This window comes from Corticium candelabrum, chromosome 14, assembly GCF_963422355.1.
Source record: "Corticium candelabrum chromosome 14, ooCorCand1.1, whole genome shotgun sequence".
Lineage (NCBI taxonomy): Eukaryota > Metazoa > Porifera > Homoscleromorpha > Homosclerophorida > Plakinidae > Corticium > Corticium candelabrum.
In genome coordinates, this window is record NC_085098.1 from 3,816,025 (window position 1) to 3,837,387 (window position 21,363).

Genomic DNA, 21,363 nt, shown 5'->3' on the forward strand with positions numbered 1-21,363 from the left:
CTATCTTACGGGGAAAACGACTAGAAGCATCAAAATCAATGATTGCACTACGTAACTCTACATCGGGCTGCACTGCACACGGCACGGGCGCGCACTGCACACGACATGACCTCTCTCGGCCATTTACTATGAGCTTGCTGTTGATCGAGAAACAAACGCTTTGTCGTTCAACAGCAAGCTCATAGTAAATGGTGAATGTCCCTAAAACATACTTTCCCTTCCGCTTCATGATGACCACTCTAGTCATAGGATAACTCACTCGGAACACGGTTCGAATTGCGCTAACACCTAGATAGTAGCTACCTCTAGGCAAAGAAAACGTAAAAATTTACTTTCGCCAGTCATTCATTAATTGGCACGTAGAGTAGCCACCATCTCACAATCTCACTGTGCGGGTCCACCAGAGACAAAATCTACACACACGCACACAAACGCACACACATACACACACACACACACACACACACACACACACACACACACACACACACACACACACACACACACACACACACACACACACACACACACAGACACACACACAGACACAGACACACACACAGACACACACACACACACACACACACACACACACACACACACACACACACACACACACACACACACACAGACACACACACACACACACACACACACACACACACACACACACACACACACACACACAGACACACACACACACAGACACAGACACACACACACACAGACACAGACACACACACAGACACAGACACAGACACAGACACAGACACAGACACAGACACACACACACACACACACACACACACACACACACACACACACACACACACACACACACACACACACACACACACACACAGACACAGACACAGACACAGACACAGACACAGACACAGACACAGACACAGACACACACACACACACACACACACACACACACACACACACACACACACACACACACACACACACACACACACACACACACACACACACACACACACACACACACTTACTTGGCAAGTTTTCAATCTACTCAGCTGCAGCGCGCGTTAGAATATACAATACATGCGTCTATATATTTTAATGGCTTCTACTCCGATGGAGCATACAATATTATTTAACGCATATCATAACATAAATTTATTGATAGTAATGTGTTATTGTAGGCGTGGTTAAAGAAATATTATCTCACGCTTTCTCCCACATTATCCCCTGGAAGCTAGGTTGGCAGGTCTGACATTCACATGCACAGAGACAGCACTCCATTGAGCATAGTCGTACATGTTCAACTATACACGCAACTGTAAGCTCACTGTGGAAGTGGCAGCAATCTCCCAAAGTGTAGTTTCCACCAGCTAATAATAGGTAATTAATTATATGGAACTATCATGTACACACGTGACCGGAACAACATTGCGTTGTGGTAGCAGCAGTTACGTATTTATTGGGTGGACTTTGCACAGTTCTAACTGTTGGGTCAGTGCAATTTCTCCGACAACAGCAAATCGTTTGGTATGACTCTCATCGTTGTAGCTGCTTCGAGTGAATAAATGGCGTTTTATACTTGCCGATAATACGGCTTCTGAGAGGCCTAGTGTCAGCGTTAGTAGTCTGCAGGGCCGGATCCAAAGCGGGGGTTTAGGGGGTTGCAACCCCTCTTTTCCAATAGGAGTGGTTCAAAAATTTCATATAATTTTATTAGAAAAGAGAAAGTTAGTAATGCTATAAATAACTGCTAACGGTGAACCCCCTCTTTCAAAAATTCCTGGATCCGGCGCTGCAGTCTGGCTACCATTCGGACCGTTTACAGTCGAGCGCTAGGTGGCTCTGAGATTTTTTTACTGAGTTATAAGAAATCTGGAGAGCACGTGTTTGGATATTTTTGAATGGGCGACCATTTTAGAATAGTTGCATCCATAACTAGAGAGTGCTACCTCACACTCTGGTTATGGGCGGCCAGCGGATAATGAGATATCGTTTGTCCGAGATGTCAGCTTGTTTGGCTAAAATTAATTGTGTTTCCAGATGTTTGATTTTTTGAAAAAGTGCAACTAAACAAAATCAAATTACGAATGTGCACATGCCTATATATATATTGTATGTATGTATGTATGTATGTATGTATGTATGTATGTATGTATGTATGTATGTATGTATGTATGTGGCTCAATTGGTTAGAGTGTGCATTTGGAGATTGGCAACATCCGGGACCTTCGGGTCAGAGTTCGAGTGCGGGAGGGCCACATACATAAGTTCCCTTGGGCAAGGAACTAACATACACTTGCCTCTCTCTCCGGAGTGTCAGTTCTGTCCAGCAAGTTTGAAGGATGAAGTATGAAGTATGAAGTACAGCAAGTATGACGTACCTAGTGACATGATAGTGTGACTGCTGAAAGTGTAGAGTATAGTAAGTATAGAAAGTTTAGAGTGTCTGCAGTAACCTGGGCCCTAAGGGTCCTTGTAACAAAAAAAAAAAATGTATGTATGTATGCCTCTCTCTCCGCAGTGTCAGGTACTGTCCAAGAAGCAAAGAAGAAGTTACATATAGACAGTGACTGCTGATAGTGTTTCAATTGTATACTAGTATCGTAGAAAGTATCGTAGAAAGTATGGTAGAAAGTATCGTAGCAAGTACTAAGTAGTGTCTGCAGGGGCCCTAAGGGTTCTTGTACCAATATATATATATATATATATATATATATATATATATATATATATATATATATATATATATATATATATATGTAGACAATATGGCGTCCATGTTCTGTTTATTATAGCGACTGAATTGGGAATAAGCGTAACTAATGCATGGAAAGGACATGCATGTATACTATAGTGAAATTGATTTCCTGACGATGAAATTAAATCTGTGACGCTAGTAATCAACAGCAAGTGGCAACTCCTCTCATTCCTGTTTACGCAAGCGCCGAATTGCAGCATTTTCGTCGAAGCGACCGATTCGCAAACGGATATCGAGCTCCAACCGAGTACGAACGACGCACGTGCGTGTTCCAACAGGGGATAGCATGAAGCTGCACGGAGAAGAATGTCATAGACGGAAATGCGTCCGCTCACTCGGTTTCATCCTGGCCATACTTCTGGTAAGACCGTCTGTCTGATGGTTAGTAAGCGTAAGCAGTGGGTAGAGAAACGCGAGTTGGCTAGTTGTGACCTTCTACCGGATCATAGAACGACCTTGCTGTGGCTTGGCTTCCTGATTAGCCGGCAGATTTTGTTTAGAAGTGTCAGCTAGTAGGCCTGACGAGTAAGCTACTAGTAGTCTAGACTCTAGATAGTATTCTAGACAATGCAACTCTGGTGTCTCTGGTAAATGACCGTTGTATGCATTGAGTGGTCTATCTATATAAGTCTAGTGAAAGTGAACTGCTGAATTTAGGTTTTGATATTCCGTCATAGTCACATGTAGAAAGATGAGACGACGCCAACGCAATTGTTAGAAGGAAGAGCCAGAGGCGGTCGACGTATGTGGCACGTGTCCGCGTGACTACTTCCGTCTCGGTCACATGCTATCGCGTTTTTTGACGTTTCCGATGTCGTAATGTCTAGAGTACAGTAGACGATGTATGCACATTCTGTTTCTATCTTTCTATCTTACTTATAGCTTTAATTTTAAGTTTTTAAGATGTTAATTAAGTTTTCTTAGCTAATTAGCTAAAACCACGTGGAGTTGCAGAGATTTTATTGGCTAAAGTGTATCTTCGTTATCTGTTGTTTGTCGTCTGTTGTCTATTGTCTGTTGCCTAGTGTGTTTGTCCAAGATGTCAGCTTGTTTGGCTAAAGTTAGATTCAAAGTGTAATACGAGAATCCGGACACTGCCAAGCTCACGTTGTAGTCTTGGGAAGCGGCTAGCTGAAATAGTGTTTCCGGATGTCTGTATGCCTCACAGCAGCCAGGAATACATTTTTAGAAGAGGTGCAACTAAACAAAGTCAAATTCTAGATGTGGACAATAATAATTATTAGTTTACTAAATACTTGACTATTTTCTACAAGTATATATACTTTGTTCGTTACAAAATTAATTTTTAATCAAGGAAAACGTAGCCAGCGTCGTGTACTAACTGTCCAGAATTATTTATGTACAATAGAAAATTACAAGCCAATGGATCACATCTAATAGGTCTGGTTTGTGATGTGGTATGTGATACCGGTAACAGAACTCTGCATGTTCCCATGAAATTGAAATGTATTGGAAACGATTACTGACAATTGTGCAATCCGTAATTCAATTAAAACTTATTTTGGTCACTTGCATCCTAGTCCGGAGGTTTCCAAGAAAAGTTGTAAGATGAACCGGATGTGCATGAACTATTGAAACGGCTGTGACCGTGCATGCAATGATGCATGTGAAATTGTGCATGGATACGTTGCCACACATCACTCAGAATCATTGCCAGCATCAGACTGTAATGCGGGGATGATTGTAATGTAGCGGATCACTTGCATGGATGAATTTGACGTAACTTCCTTGCCAAAACGCATTCCAAATTGTTTTCTAACTGTTCAGGACCCCTGGAGCGATCACAGCCAAATGCATCTGCTGTTACTAAGCTAAGAAAACCCGCTCCAACGCTGTTACATGCAATTGTTCTCATTGTTAGTATTTTTATTCGTTTCTCCTAACGTATCCTATAGCAACTACTTATTGTCTTCAGTTGGCAAATCAGGTATGCAAGTGTACTGTACTGCTTGATGATATACAGATAATTAATTGAAAGGCTACAAATCTATACAAAATTCGGTTTACTGTAGAGTAACTAATCTAAACAAAATAATAAGATAAATTGAAATTTAAAATTCTAGAATAACATTTTGGCACTGTACTTAGTCGTTTGTTGATGAGAAAAAATGTATAATTTTGTAACATTGTAAATGAATGCCATTATTAATAATTCGAAAGGTTTTAATATAAAAAAATTCAAAATTGGACGTCATAATAATTATATCCAAACCACTCCATAGTTTGGGGGTTCAAACCCCAGTGACGACAGTAAATTATGAAGCTTGTCTGTCTTTCTCTCTCATGTTTCTCGAGCGTTATCCATGAGACTATGACTCGTTCCAGTCGTTGGAGAGTGTCTGTGGTCTGGCGAACGGTCCGTTGACGATGACGTTCCGTGCTTTCTTGGTGGTCATTGATATCCACTAAGCGTGCTGTCCCGATGTTCGTGGTCATCGTAATGCCTGTAATCTATATCGAATTGGCTAGCCATTGATCGCCGAGTGGACTACACAGAAACATGTACCCCGCTAGGCTCACCTGCCGGGTTGGTGGGCGCCCAGATGGGGGTAAAGACCCGACTTGCCCATTATTGAGGGACATAGCGACACACATATCTAAGGAAGGCGTTTGATCATAATTGAAGTTGAAGATTCGATTATTCCTTAACTAGTGTGTTCGTTTGTCTAGAGTGTTACTGTATTTCCGCGAATAGTGACGCATGCTCAAATAATACCCCATGCATGGTGACTTTATAAATAATGAAATAATAATGCCTCATGCTCGATTAATGCTCTACTGGGCTAGTATTCAAACCTAGTTATACGCATGCGCATTTACCAATGTTTACGTTTGAGTTGTGGTCTATTGCTGCACATGCGCTGATATTTGCAAATGACACCGTAGAGGGCGGTGCTCTCTCTGCCAGATACTTGTAAGACTCTAAGATTAGGTTACGGTAGTTTGTTCGTGTTGTTCGTGTAACATGTGGATGCTACGCAAACAAGCAATGCAACAGTCTCTGTGATCACGAAATAATAAATGCCCCATGCTCGAATTGCGGTCCATGCTCAAATAATGCCACATGTTTCAGAACTATGAATACGGTAAATATGTTTATTCTTTTGCAATTTTTACGTCTGCCTTTGTGTATATGTACAACTCATTTGTCTAATTACTTGTCTCTAGAGATGGCCAACATCTACCGACAATACCAATCCCTGTCACCACTTCTCTCCCCCGTGCCACGCATCAGCCTGTCTTCCGTGTGAGCCGGGATTTGGGGTCAAGCAACAATGCAACGGATCTCGTCAAACCGTCTGCGAGCCGTGCGTGGCTGGAATCAACTATTCCAGCGATTCGGACGCGTACCATACATGTGAGAGTGTAACTAAATGTATAACAGTGTACGATGAAATTGTCGACATTCCAGCAACGGCTACTGCCGACGTTGTCTGCAAATGTAGACCCAACTATCAAAGGGCAAGTACCAGCGGAGGTATTAGATTTTGCGAGCCTACTCCGACGGAGAGATCGACCCGCAAAGCAGTGACTGTCACATCTTTGTCTCCTCGAGTCTCTTCTCGTTCCACTTTGCGTCCTATGAAGACGCACACTACTTTTTCTCAGCGGACTCCTTCTTTACAACACACTAGTACTTCGTCTGGAAGGCTGAGTTCTGCGTCCGCAACGAGTGACTTGCATGAAAAGATGTCGTTGAGGCCAACTAGTAGAGTGGTCACCCCACAGAGCAACAGGAGTACTGCACATGTGTCTAGACAGAGTGCTGGTGGTGCATCGAGTGCCGTGATTGCTGCTGCTGCTGCTGTTTGCGTTGGTGTTGTGGTGCTTGTCACTGTGTTGGTTGTGGCTGTGGCTTGGCACTACCGTCCACCACCTTCTCCTACAGATGAAAGTGGGCAGCGTCTCGGCGGAGAGTCTGATGATGGGATAAGTGACAAAAGTACGTCTATGCGTGCGTGCGTGTGTGCGTCTGTGTGTGTGTGTGTGTGTGTGTTTGTGTGTGTGTGTGTGTGTGTGTGTGTGTGTGTGTGTGTGTGTGTGTGTGTGTGTGTGTGTGTGTGCAGTGTTCTCCCCAGAACTTCTCAGAGGCGTGGCGGTATAGGCGTGGCTAAATGGAACGCACTTGTGGGCGTGGTTGTTTCAAACATGGGCGTGGTAATCTGAGTGGGGTTTCCTGGCTTTACGGTGCAGTGCTAGAGCAACATAGGGTGCTTGTGTTTGGTTTAAAATGTTAGCTATACAACATTTCTATAAGTGCACAGAGTGCAACACAAGCAAGCAAGCCTGGATCCGGGCCAAATCTGCGTATGTAAAGCAGGGAGAGAGATTAGCAAATCACGAGTGTTCTACTTCAATTATGAGGTCTCGAGAAACTAGAAAATCTCTTGTATACACGGGTACGAGTATATGCGTCAATTTTCTGGACTGCATCCGGGTACTAGCAGGCCAACGACGTGTTACTGCGGAGGCACGCACTGTTCAGTTCTTCTGTCGGTTAGTGAAGTGTGCAGGTTGTCTTATGACCGTTGTGTTCTGTAATAGCTACTAAAACTGACTCTTTGTCTACTGGTAGCCCATAGGTTACTTAATATTTATATTAATATTAATAATTGTGAAAATGAAAATAAAAAATAAAAATGCGCGCACGGATTTCTGAGCGAAATTTCCTGTCAAACAAATAATTTTTGTGGCTTCAAAGGTATTGACCTTGTGGACTAAATGTTTAGCATTAATTAACAATGCAGGTTTGCCTACTAATTTGGATTGTGTACTGAATTTATGTCTGAAGTTTGCTGTGTTGTTATATTTCTAAAATTTGATACCGCCTATGTTTTCGTTGTCTGACAAAGTTGTTCTAGTTGTGTGTATGGAAAATCTTACGCCGCAAATAATGGAAGGTCTGGCAATAACGATGCAGGCGAAAGACTATCCCATGAGTTTGAGGTTGATCGCAGGACAAGTCGGCGTAGACGGTGAGAAACTGGAGAGTCGCATCAGCACGAACAACGAGCCGGCTCGCTTCATCTTGCAAGAACTACGTAGCTATCGTCCTAGATACTCTCTAGCAGATCTGTGCTATGCATTCTTGGCGAGCCATCGTCCCGAATGTGCACGCAAACTCTACACGCTCGTGATACAAGATGGACGAAGTTTTTCTCTCCCCGACTGGATTACTGACGACGCCTATCCAGATATCAGAGATGTCGGCCAGATATTTTCAGAGGCAACATTGACTTCTGATCGTGTTACATTGATTTCTGATCGTGTTGGCAATCGCTGCAATCATACTCAATCGTGTGTTCGCGAGTCCGGACAATTTGAGGGGATCAACTCGAACACGACGCGTTGCGATGCCCGTGAGCGTTGTGAAAGTTTACGTCCGTCGACTCCACCCCCGTGCATTTTGGCAGACGAAGGTAATACGGAGTGATGGATTTTTGACGAGATGTTTATACCCGGATGTGCTTGATCTGATCACTTGCTAGAATTTTGGGACTGCAACATGCCCCTACATGTTTCGACTGCATTAGATTAGCAGACTGCAATTAGTCATATGGTTTGGTTGATGTTACGTATGTTTGTTCGTAATTGTTTGTGCGGAAACTGCAATACTTGTTGATATGAAAAAGCACTAGAGTGCTAGCAATTAAGTCTAAAGTGAGAATCAACAGAGAGTAAACTGACAGGTGCAGTTGTACGTTATAGCGCTCCGCTCACATTCACGTGCAAGATGTTATATAATTCGTAGGGTTTAGGCTATTATATCTGCAACAGAATGCGAATATTCGGGAACTCCAGTTACTAATTAGCTAAATAGAGTTGAGTCGCAGTTGCTGGTAAATTTGGCTTTACATCCTTCGCGTTTTCTCATACTTTTGTTTCCAGCGAAATTAATGATTTGTTTTTTGATCAATTTTGGTGGCCACTACACATTTCAATTGCGTCACTAGCGTTGACTGCATCATTGTCCGCGCTGCATAGCGGAAGGCACAAGAAGGCAATTGCAAAAACAGACAAACAATAATCAACGTTCGAAATCATGTGGTCAAAAATAAATCGACTACACTGTTTTTGAAGTGTATAGAAGTTTAAACAGAGAAATATTTATTAATATTGTTATTTATATCTTTATTTTCTAATATATTGTATAAATTTAGAGTCAAAAACTGACTAGATTTATAGTCAAGAACTGACTCTGCAGCGGAGTTGCAGCAGTGTTTCTGTCTTTCTACTATTCTTGGCCTATACTTGGACTTTCGTACGTATCATACTTCCCAAAGACTCTTTCTACTAGTGTGACAGTCTGGGGTAAACCTGTATCAACATCAACGTTAAACGTTGCTGAGTTCTTTTTTCTAGATAGCCATGCATTACCTCTCCGATAATATTCAACGCCCCGCCCTAGTTTGTACTTTTATGGTCAAATCGGATCTGTATCATTCGTAGTCTAGGTACCATGCAGAACTATACAATGCCACTAAACCTAGTGATACTGGCCAGAAGCTGCTGAGCCTCACTGCGCCTCCCTGTGTCCCAGTCGGAGTAGAGGTCCTCCTAGATAACCAAACTAGAGGCTGTCGTCCTGTGAAACGAAATGCTCTTATATTTATACAAGCGGACCTTGCCTCAGCCAGTTGGGAGGTGCGTTCGCACCCTCCGGACCCCAGCCTACGGGCCTGGACCTGAACACCCGCGAAATTGTTGTTGTGAATAAACGTAGAAGGATGTAGTTTGGTTACATTCTGCACAGTCTACACACATGATGTTATGTCCTAATCGAATCCGTTGTCTATAGACTGTAAATGTTTTATTAATTAAAGTCTGTGATGTCATGTAACAAAGCTAGACTAGTAACTTGTACACGCCCACACAAGACCGTACGGTGCCCCCGGCCCCCATGCACTAGCCTATGCTGCCATGATGCAGATAGTCGTAAGTTGATTCCTACGCCTGCATGTACATATATATCCATTACAACTGCACTTCTTGTTTTGATATTAGACACCTGAATTGTGCCTTTAGCTAGAATTTTAGTGCTTGACCTACTTTACGTTGTAAGTTAAGTTAATTATTTATTAATTTTCTCAGTAATAATAGAAAGTACTTATATAATTGCCTATATTGTGACCAGAAGTAAACAATTTCGGACCACTTGCGTCGTCTTTCGCTAGCTTTTTTCGTCGATAATTAAATTTCAAACCGCGCGCTTCTATTTATCCGGGCAATTAGGAAAGACCCGACCTCTCAACAAGATGGCGAGCTCTCGAGGATACGCTGACATGTTTCCTGAACGGTACACGGACAAAGATGATGGGTATGTGGAGCATTTCAAGAAGGAGAAACGGTCTGTTCCTGAAGTACGTTTACCTAAGACGGCTGGAAGTCGAGGAAGGAAGCGAAGATATGAAAGCAAGCCGCGATCGAGACAGGGAAGTCCTAGCCACGACAGAAGGAACGTAGAGAATCGGTGAAACTGGCAGTGAGAAACAAACAAAACAAACAACATGTCACATTGTGTCAGCTAGAGTGGGCGCGGCTCTGATTGGATGCATGCTTGAGATTGTTTAGATTGCAGTGATAGGGATATGTCTAAACGAGTTTTGGAATTGGCCTTGTGATTTGGTTGACATGAGGCGCTTGCGCCGTGTGTAAGCTATTGTACAGTTTTGTTTTCAGAATTGAATCATGAGATTTAGAATGTATATGATAATAGATCATTTATTACATAAATAATTTTGTATTATTGTATGATAATAGATTGATGCTACTCTTACACAAAAGCAAGGCAGTTGGACTGTTTGATTGGGCAGTCAAATCTGTTAATTAATGTAGATATCTAGGTTTCTTGTTTATTTCTTGCATCAAAATTTGTATTTGCAATTTAGTGTGCTCGATATTGCAAGTGACATGTCATTGATGTGTAACTGGATACCACATTTGTATTTAATTAATAGTGAAATGGAGAAACTGGAACTTTTTAGGATTACAGATTAGGTTCTTTGATATACAGTGTGTGTGTGTGTGTGTGTGTGTGTGTGTGTGTGTGTGTGTGTGTGTGTGTGTGTGTGTGTGTGTGTGTGTGTGTGTGTGTGTGTGTGTGTGTGTGTGCTGTACTGGACTGGGACGGGCTCTGTGCTTTGACCTGCCTTGCCTACAGTTTAACTACAAGTCAAGAGTTTAAATCTTTTGTAGTTATTGTACAGTAAGAGGTATATATTGTTTTTATTGTTATATTACACTAGGCTGCACCGAAAAAATTGTCTGATTGGGGTAACATGCAGCCGATAAAGACGGGCGGGTGGGCGGGCAGAGTTCTTATTTTCTATTTTCTTAATCATCATCTAACTCGGCATCTTCTTTGGATGAAGTGCCTGTGGTCGGACGATTTTGAATCGGTGCTACACGGGTCTGGGAGGCTGAGGCTAGCAGTTCGCACACTGAGTACATCCACTCGATCACTTAATCCAACTTCCTGCAACACCTCACGAAGATTGCAGTTGCCAGATACATGAAGAATATTGCCATCTCTCAAAGCGCATGCCCCTCGGACACGGATATGCACAGGGCAATAGAAAACAGCTTATATATATCACAGCATGCGCATGCGCAAAAACAGCGGCTGTCCAAACACAGCGCATTGGGTACATAGTCCATTTGATCACTGAATCCAATTTCCTGCAATACCTTATGAAGACTACAGTTGCCAGACACACGAAGAATTGAAAAACTCGGCGGCCCTTCAAACATGGGGGCGGGTTACCCCAATCAGACAATTTTTTAGTGCGGCCATATATATGAAAAACATGAATGTATATACATAGGACTTTATTTATACCCCAGAACCTGTCAGAAGAAGTGTCCAAATTACCAAGTCACAAACACTAACGTGGCATTGTACTGCCATAGTTTGATTGAAAGTTGCAGCAAAAAGTTGTTCGTGTGGCTGTTGGATAACCAGAGACCTAACGATTTAACAATGAGTGGATAGAACTTTCTTCCAGCAGCTGCTACTGAGGACTCATATTTAGTGTCCTCCTCCATTTCACCTGCTTAAGCAGCATATATATATATATATATATATATATATATATGTGTGTGTGTGTGTGTGTGTGTGTGTGTGTGTGTGTGTGTGTGTGTGTGTGTGTGTGTGTGTGTGTATGTATGTATGTATGTATGTATGTATGTATGTATGTATGTATATAAGTTTTAATATTGCTAGAGAGAGAATCCTAGCTTTGTACAACATCAAAGAAAAATTTGCTGGCTTTACTGGGTGATTGTGGCTGGACTAGGATACTCCAACACTTTCCTTACTGGCAGTTTTCAGCACATGTATGAACCAGTGAGTCAATCCCAATGCCTTGTCTTTGCAATTTCTGTTTGCTAGGTGCCAGAACATCATCAGAAACTTGTATTCAACAATTTGATAACAATCTTCTTTGCTAATGAGTTTAGTTTGGTTATAGAAATTCTGGAATTTCATTCACTACATACTGCCTGCTGTTTGTATTTCATTCACACTTTCAAGATGTTCTCTGGATTTGAAACACACCTTTCAACACTCTATCTACACAATGTGTTTGATACCAAGTGCATTGCTTTAGACGGTGCAAGCATTACTTAGACATGAAAAGGTCACATTCAATTTTGCTACTTTAATGTACAGTGTAAAACGTTTCAATAAATTTTACACCCAGGAACTAGTGATCCATGCATGAACATTTTACGCTACACCAAAAGACTGATAACAATTTGAGTTGTCTGTTATGACAGTTAGATCCATTGTATTGATAGCATCTACACACGACTTGTTTGTGTAGCTTTTCCTTGAGAATCATCCAACTGGCAAGAAAGTTCGGTCAGAGTTTGATCAGCCATAGAAGCCAGACGATTGACGATGTGAGCGAATGTAGGGCGACTGTCGGAATCGTTTGCCCAACACTCTTTCATGAGCTTAACGTAAAGTTGTGGCGATGACGGTGGAATGGTAGGTCTGACACCCTCCCTAACTGCAGTCGAGACTTCATCGATCCAACCAAATTGTCTGTCTTGGTACGGATCATCGCGACACAGAATCTCCCACAGCACTATCCCAAAGCTAGAAATACAAATCATACCGTATATCATACAGTGTGTGTGTGTGTGTGTGTGTGTGTGTGTGTGTGTGTGTGTGTGTGCGTGCGTGTGTGCGTGCGTGTGTGCGTGCGTGTGTGTGTGTGTGTGTGTGTGTGTGTGTGGGTGGGGGTGTGTGTGTTGGTGTGTGGGTGTAGGAGCCAGAACCTGAGATAGGTTGATGTTGTGATGAGAGATTTGAAGAAGTGTTAAGCTCAACGAAGTATGTATGCACATTGCCCAAGATTGTGCTAAATGGCGATCCGTAGTGGACAGTGACTGTAGTTACAGAGTTGAATAAGGAAGCCGAGGGAATGGAAAAGATGGAAAAAACAAGAGGAAGGAAAGAAATGTGGGGAAGCAAGTATCAGATCAGACCAACCTACAGTGTACTCAAACTGGTTGAACTTTTACAACCCAAAGCTAGGCAGGTCTTGTCAATCACCAACGACAGAAACATTGAGCAGCCCAAGAGAATCCTCTTTTGTTGTCACTGCCACCAAAACTTTAAACAGCAAGGTTATAGAAACCATACGAAGTTCTGCAATCAAAATCGGAACGGAGTCAAGTAGATCACGTTGGGGGCAATAAAGTGCTATGAAGTGACCTAATCAATATGGCCTGCACCACTTTCTTAATTAAGTGAAGGCAGAACGTTGATGGTATGGGTGCGTGTGTGTGTTGTATTTATTTGTGAACTCAATGGCTTGCCATAGGCTGTACCTGAATGTCTCCTTAACTCTTATTCGGATACAGAAGCGACAAGCCAATGAGAGTGCATCTTTTATCAAACTCTTCGTGCTACACTCACCTGTATACGTCAGCACTTGTTCCATAATCGTCCAACCCAAATATCTCCGGTGCTCGCCAGAGAACCGTTCCCATATTTCTTGTCAGGAGAGAGTCAGCCCGTAGTAGAGGCATCTCAAACTCATCGCCTTCATTCTGGGGTTCAGATGGACCAGTAGGCTGGCGTTCTCCCTCCTGTCTCACTAAGCGCGCAGCACCAAAATCCGCTACTTTGACCACCCAACTTTGACTTACAAGTAGATTGGCACTCTTCATGTCTCTGTGTATTCTTGGAGGAGAAAGAGCGTGGAGATATTTCATTCCTTTGGCAGCGTCCGATGCAAGTCTTACTTTGTCAGTGTAAGAGAGCTCTACATCTGATGAATCGAGGACCGTCTTTAGAGTTCCACGCGACATGAACTCTGTCACTAGAAATGGGTAGGAAGTTTCCTCACCTGTTCCTTCCTGCAGTTTTCCTGCTCCAAAGAACATGACAATATTTGGATGCCTTATTTCGCGCATCACCTCTATTTCTCGCTCGAACTCTCTTCTGATGGTTTGGTTGGAGAGCAAAACTTTACTGAGATATTTGACTGCAACCGTCATGTCTCTGTATATCGCTCGATAGACTTCGCCGTAACTGCCAGGAGTTTGGACGTCAATTCTTGACTCTAGGCTGAGTTCGTCACTGTCAATACTCCACACCTTTTGGACCAATACGAGTTGCTTTTCTACGTCTCTCTTTCTTCTTTTGTAGTTTTGCGCTTTTCTGAGAAAGAGAAACAAGAGAAAGACCAACACTGTTACACCCAAGACTGAGACACCGATCAAGTAGTACGTTGGGTATTGGCAGGTGGTTCCCGTATATCCTGTGTTGCATTTGCAAACAGCTGATCTCATATTCTCACCTGGCTCGGCAACAATGCACTCTCCGTTATTACAATAGTCATTTCTACAAATGCAGTTCGATAAAGACGTCGAATTGCTGCTCATTGTTGTCAATCCTTTGGGACAAAAGGAGCAGTGTCTTGCTCCCGTTGCTGCGTACGACCCTTTCTTGCATCTTGTACAAGTTTCTGTTGCCCAGACGCTGCTGGTAGTTCCAGGAGAACAAGCTGGATAAAGAAAAGAAAAGTAGACCTTATATAGAACTCCAGCTTGCATGAGGCTAATGTCGTGCAAACGTCGAAAATACACGTACGGGTCACGTGACTGTTTTGACCATCCCAAAACGACTAGCCTTCCCATCCACGATCCAATAGCCGACGGTAAAAGAGGAGGATTAGAAGCTAACATACTCCAAGTAGACGTTGTAACGTCGAATACCACAGAAGCAATGGACGACATATTATGGCAATACTTTACACGAACTACGACAGTATTCCAGTAATCACTTCCTGCTGCTGTAACGACCACTTTCCTTCCCATCCGCGTTAATTTCCAATACGGAAAGCAAGAGAGAACTGGAATAGATCCCTTTTGAGCGATTTCCTTCCACACTTGCTCATCGATTCTGAACCGCCACATATCAGACAGAACTGCAGCCTCTATTCTGTCTCGGTCTAGGCCAACAGTTTGATTTCTCTTGTATGCTCTTCTAGTGCCTCCAAATATAAACAAACTGCCATCGAATACGAAAGCAGCATGCGAATGTCGAGGACAGGGACCATGAGGCAAAGATCCGTTTTTACTCAACTCGACCCATTTGACACAGTTTTCCCTCACAGCTGTGTGCCTCTTCTGGTTACAAACGTCGACTCTCCACAGATCATTCAGTACGTCGTCGTTCGTCATTCCACCAAACATAAGCAACGATCCCTTTCCTACATCGACCATCACCGTCTTATACCGCGCCAACGGAACCGAACCGCCATCAAGCGACTGCAAACACAGAGTCCATCGTCGGATGGTGGTATTGAAAAGCCAGAGGTGAGAACCGTTTAGATGTACGTTGTCTCTCACATACGACGGAGTTGTCAGCGGATCTGCACTGTAGTGAACAATGATGGAGTCATTGATGACCGAGTAGGTCGCTCTGACGCCTGATTTTGGACCAAACCGATACGGAATGCGAAACCAGGCTTCACTAATGAAATCGAATTGCCATATAGTAAAAGTACGGTCATCACCAGCCAGTTGGTCGATGTCGGTCACGGATATGTAAACACGTTGACCAACAAAAACAGCTTGATGTAGTTTAGAGGCAGTTACTTTCGTTCTTGCCAATACTTGTGGAGACGACAGAGGTGAAGTCACTTGAGCCCAATCCGAATAATAGTAAGCGTTTCTATACTCCAAATAAGTGGCATTCCACACTTTGATGTTTTGTTCTGAGCTAGAGAATGCGATCAAGATGATCGAGTCTCCAACGACTGTCCACGAATGGGTAATAATACCATAACGATTTGTGATTTTAGTCCTAACATCTAGGACTGTAAGTTTAACGATGAACTGGTCTGGTGGTAGTGGTTTTAGAAGATAGACGTAGTCGCTGTTTATTCCCAACATGCCGTCAAGTCGTCGATGGTAGAAGCTTTGGTCATTTACCCAGTATGCATGCAATGGCAGAATATGGGCACTTGTATATATACCAGGCTGCGATGCAATGATAGCTCTTTTCCATATTCTTGTTGCTATGTTAAATTTCCAAACGTCTCTAAAAAAAGTGTCTCTGAAATCTGCAGATCTGTCAAATTGGCACTCTCTGCCTCCCCACAAGTACATCATCTTTTTTTGATAGTCAGCCGTACTCTGTCCATATCTCAATGCTGGCCATGACGTTCCGTTTGTCTTGCTTATGGAGATCCAGTTGAAACGTTGCCTACCATTCGAGTCAACAATGCAACGCATTTCCCACATATCGTTTAGGCACGTGACCTTGCTAGCACTATCGTTCCACTGCTGTCCCCCGTAAATGACGACAGACTCTTTACAGGAGCAGTTGCTTAGAGGCTGGTTGATGGCGACCGCGGAATGCCCGAATCTTTTTGATATAAATTTATTGCGTTCCCAACTCCCGACTTCTTGTTCTTCCCAAACTTCTTCGACACCGTTGAAAAGCCACGTGTCGTTAAACATCCTCTTGCTGGTTCTTCCTCCAAATAGAATGACGTTGGTTTTACACCAAGTGGTCAAAGTGTGTCCAAAGCGTCCGGCTGGTTGCAATTTCATAACTAAACGAGTCCACGAGTTGACAGCCGGGACGTAAATCCAGGCACTGTTTTTATCAGCTTCAGACGCGTTGTAGTGGTTTCCCATAAACTCTAGTATTCGCCACTGACTCTCTTGTTGCCACTCTGGAGCAGAAGCGTGGCCTCTTTGATATGTGGCTAGAGGATGAAATCCACGACCCCAGTAATGTAAATATTCCTTTTGCGGAGTATTGGCATTATCTGTAAAGCACTTCTCTACTGGTGACCATTTGTTTAGCTGCTGGGAAGTCGAATTATCAGCAGTAAAGCAAATGTCATTCTCTTCACGAGAAGAACGATTACCCAGAAGCGGTTTACCTAGAGCCAGCAGCAAATAGAGCAAAATGGTAGTGTCTTTGCACATTTCTTGCCATCCTAGAAAGTAGAAAAATATATACATACACATACACACACACACACACACACACACACACACACACACACACACGCACGCACACACGCACACACACACACACACACACACACACACACACACACACACACACACACACACACACACTACATCAGTAGTATACGTATAGGAGGTCTGGACCATTTGGCCCTTTGGGCTCGTGATCCAGAACACTCTATTACCTCTAATACTACAGTACGTTCAGAATACCAGTGGTCTGGAGTTTAGAGTGGTCCGGAATTTCAGCGATCTAAATGTCAGAGTGGTCCAGAATTTCAGTGGTCTAAGACCCTTTGACTTGAAAGTAGGCACAGAGGCGTAGGAATGGCATCCAGGTTGGGAGGGGACAACCTCAATTCGTGGCAACGGCATTGTCTAACTTGAATGTATACCTCCGTCGACCGAGTGTCACACATGCACATGGCACTAATATACTAATTAGCAACTGAAATCTAGCGGACACATATCACACTGACAATTAATTAATTAAATCACATAAATTTCTAACTTAGTGTTCAAATGATTCCAAAATTTTCGCTCGTTTTTACGATGACCTACGTGTATTTAATTTATAGCGACCAGAGGCTGCTGATTGGAGGCCATCGTGGTTCCTACAATGTACGCATGCAGCTCTGCACTTTATTAGCCTCGGCCTCCCAGACCCGTTTAGCGTCGATTCAAAATCGTCAGTGTAGAAGTCGAATGCCCTAGAAAAGTTATCCTCGACGCGTTGAGAATTCGAACAGACTACTAATATGCAAAAACCTTTAGTACCACAAAACCTACACTAACCCGGAAGTCTACTCGGAAGAAGCAGACAACGCCCGTCACAGTCAAGTGAATAGGAACGTGTTTCGTAGTACGAACACACATGTCACTGTTGGATTGAACACCAAATAGTTTTTTCACGAAGAACGAAAAATCATGCGTATGATGATCACAAGTAGAAACACGTGCAGAGTCGCAGAGTCACTGCTGTCGTGAACAGTAAGAGACTGTCGCGTAGCTACAACCTTTCAGAAATATCTAACCGTTTCTGCTGTAGCCCTTTATCCACACTGCATGTATGACTTCCTGGCACTCGAATGGAAGAACGTGGACTGAAATGTGGACAGTATAGAGGAAATAGAAACTCACGCCCAACGAATTAGCAACAAAACGGTTACGTCACTGGTTAAGTATTTCATGGTTGTGTAACAGTCGAAAGGGAGCAAAATCACTCTCTTGCTAAATACATTTTTCAAGATACATAATAACGTATGAAATTTTGATGTCGAATCAAGTACACTATTATTGTACACAGAGTCTACAATTTTTCTGTGAAATGCGTGAAGTAGTAACAAGGTCAAACATCCGAAATTTGTTGCAATTTTATTAGTTAACTGTATGACACATGTCTATTGGACTACTATTTGATTCTTTGTCTTTCAACATTATTTTGCAGCGTATACTGTGAATATCAGCAACTGACAGTCAGTCTGACTTCATGAAACTGCATCAATTAAATTTAAAATAATATCATTGATATCAAGATGACGAAAAATGAGTTCAATGGTGAACTATACAGATTGAGAACTTGTAGCAAATTCAAAATCAGTTATAAATCAAACCAAAATGTAATACAAATTACAAGTACAGCAGTTTACTGATGCTACAGAGAAATGTTTGTGGTTTTGTGGCTTGCACTTAGAGGGTTGTTAGAGTATAGGAATGACTGGTAGTGTCCAAATTCTTTTCAAAATGTTGATTGGCAAATACCGTGTCATTTGCCTTGCTGCTGTTTAAGGCATCTGAAAGAGAAATAACAGTTTAGTTATTAGTTAAAACACACCCACGCACGCGCGCACACGCACGCACGCACACACACCACAGTTCTCTGCGTATACCTTTCCTTTTCCCAAATGGCATGACGTTTTTGCGCGAAACTTTGTATGCTACAACTATACTGGCAACGATGACAATAAAGACGGCAGCTACAACACTAACTCCAACTACAGCACCCAGTGAAGACGACAGAGAAACAGAATCAGCAGTAGCAGTGTTTCCAGTTGCTAGCACAGGCTTCAATGATGTACTAGGCTGAGAATCAGAAGTCGCTGTAGTTTTGTCTGCTGTTGTTGTTGTTGTTGTTGTTGTTGTTGCTGTTGCTGTTGTTGTTGTTGTTGATGCTGACGAAGGAATCTGTTTTGTGGAAATTGCTGCTTTCGTATGTTTGTGTTGTGATATTGTGGTTGAAATCCGATCAGGATGACAAACTCCTAGACTGTCTCTGCTGTATCCTCTGCGACAGTCGCATTCTGTGTCGCTCACGGTCGTTGCTTCCTTGACAACAATTTTGTCGTCTGAACACTCGCTGACTCTGCGACACGACTCGTACGGATTCGAATTGCTGGAATAGTTTACTCCAGCAGAACAGCTTTCGCACACGGTCGGGGTTACGTCGTTACAGAATGTCACAACACCAAAACCGGCAGGACAAGATACGCATGCTGCTCTTCTACAAGAGTGTGGTAAGTATGGCCGTTTGCAAATATTGCTCTTTGCAAGGCAGAAAATCTGTAGCAAATGTCAAGCTTATGTAGCTAGATCGTAATTCAAAACTCAATGACAACAATAATTACATGTGTGTGTGTGCGTGCGTGCGTGCGTGCGTGCGTGCGTGTGTGTGTGTGTGTGTGTGTGTGTGTGTGTGTGTGTGTGTGTGTGTGTGTGTGTGTGTGTCTGTGTGTCTGTGTCTGTGTATGCATGCAAGCATTCTTGATGCCTCACAGAGAAATTCGGACAGTATGTGCATGAGTTTGGAGGTACAACTGGTGAAAGTGAGTTTGAGCTAAAGTGACAAGTGCTGTACGTTCAAGTAAAAATGAAGGACGCTTTAAAAACATACTCAAACCCTACAATTTATTTTTTAAAACATGCAAAGTAGTACAACATGACTTGAATTCAAAGCTCGTACATCCAGCAGTATATATTGTCATATAGACAAGTCGCTAAAAACTTGACAAATTTTTCAAAAATGTAGTTGATATTTTGTGTCGTCTAACTGTGAAAACGATTTACTAAAGTCTGCGCCGGAGCGACTTGCACGTTGGGGCGGGGCATGAAGGACTGGAACTGTGACGGTGTTTGCTTACAAAAATAAAGCATGGTTCTGCTCAGCTGCCGTCTCTGCCCCTCCACTCCACTGTCATGCACTGCTCTTGGTTGGAGGTTTTCGGGCACTCCCAGCTCCGTCTCGCCTGGATCTCGCGTTTGTTGATTGATTAGGAATTTTCTCGCGTGATTGCATGAAACTATATGCAAGTTCTCATACGTATTGATGTCGTCCCTTTCAGCATGCACATGGCCTAGGCTATAACGTTGCAACAACAGACATCAAACAACAGCAACTAGTAGCAAAACTGCCTGTGCACTGACAGATTTGCTGACTTATGTAGGCATCACACGACACAATTGTGCGACTCCCACCCAATACACGTACACGGTACAGACATGCAATACAAGTCAGCAAGACAGCATGCATATCTATCTATACAGTTGAGAATGATACGCGATACCTTGAGTTGTGGTAAGACCAGAACACATAGAAACAGTAGCGTGAAATTAACAGAACGCTGAATCTTCATCGTTCTAGAGCTAGATCTGCTTCTGACTTCTTCCGAACACGACAACGCTGCTGTAAAACGTGCAATTAACAGCACTTTTCGGGGCACTCTAGACCTTCAAACAAGCTCAACGACAGTAAACCGCCGACTCTTCGGTTTCAACTGCGTTGGTCAAAACATATTTTGTTTAAAAAATATCCCCTAGCAACTTCGATTGAAGGGACTCTTCGGGATTTTCAATAATTTAATTAAATGTATGATGCTTTTGAAAGCTATAAGTCCCTTGGTAGTATTTCAAGCAAACGATATAAGATGCCAGCTAAACGAAATTTGAGAGACGTGCATGCATGCGTGCAACGTACATTACAGGTGGGGTCTACTTCGTGTCACGTGATATCAACTCGAACTTCAAGTGTTTCAACTGCATTCACACTCTGGGACAGGTTCATTTGTTTGTGGTCAAATATATAATAATAATAA

General features: G+C 42.8%; 2 protein-coding genes across 2 annotated transcripts; one reads left to right on the forward strand and one right to left on the reverse strand.

Annotated features, from left to right (window-relative positions):
* Window positions 1-6,460: 6,460 nt before the first annotated feature.
* Window positions 6,461-8,459, forward strand: LOC134190303 (uncharacterized). Its single transcript, XM_062658755.1, has 2 exons — window positions 6,461-6,713; window positions 7,633-8,459. The coding sequence occupies exons 1-2, from the start codon at window positions 6,461-6,463 to the stop codon at window positions 8,202-8,204; spliced, it is 825 nt and encodes a 274-aa protein (XP_062514739.1). The 3' UTR covers window positions 8,205-8,459.
* A 10,207-nt stretch (window positions 8,460-18,666) lies between these two features.
* LOC134190046 (uncharacterized) lies at window positions 18,667-21,025 on the reverse strand. The gene is made up of 3 exons (XM_062658459.1): window positions 20,836-21,025; window positions 19,165-19,834; window positions 18,667-19,068 (listed from the first exon to the last, which is right to left on the reverse strand). Exons 1-3 carry the CDS (start codon window positions 20,902-20,904, stop codon window positions 18,965-18,967), a joined length of 843 nt encoding a protein of 280 aa, XP_062514443.1. The 5' UTR covers window positions 20,905-21,025; the 3' UTR covers window positions 18,667-18,964.
* Window positions 21,026-21,363: the final 338 nt, after the last annotated feature.

Bases quoted from the DNA above. Each gene is read 5' to 3' on its own strand.
- LOC134190303 (XM_062658755.1), top strand. From the start codon at position 6,461: ATGTCGTTGAGGCCAACTAGTAGAGTGGTCACCCCACAGAGCAACAGG. The intron at 6,714-7,632 runs GTACGTCTATGC...AAGTTGTTCTAG, and splicing joins TGATGGGATAAGTGACAAAA to TTGTGTGTATGGAAAATCTT.
- LOC134190046 (XM_062658459.1), bottom strand. From the start codon at position 20,904: ATGAAGATTCAGCGTTCTGTTAATTTCACGCTACTGTTTCTATGTGTT. The intron at 19,835-20,835 runs GTATCGCGTATC...CATTTGCTACAG, and splicing joins TGGTCTTACCACAACTCAAG to ATTTTCTGCCTTGCAAAGAG. The intron at 19,069-19,164 runs GTATACGCAGAG...TTTCTCTTTCAG, and splicing joins GCCATTTGGGAAAAGGAAAG to ATGCCTTAAACAGCAGCAAG.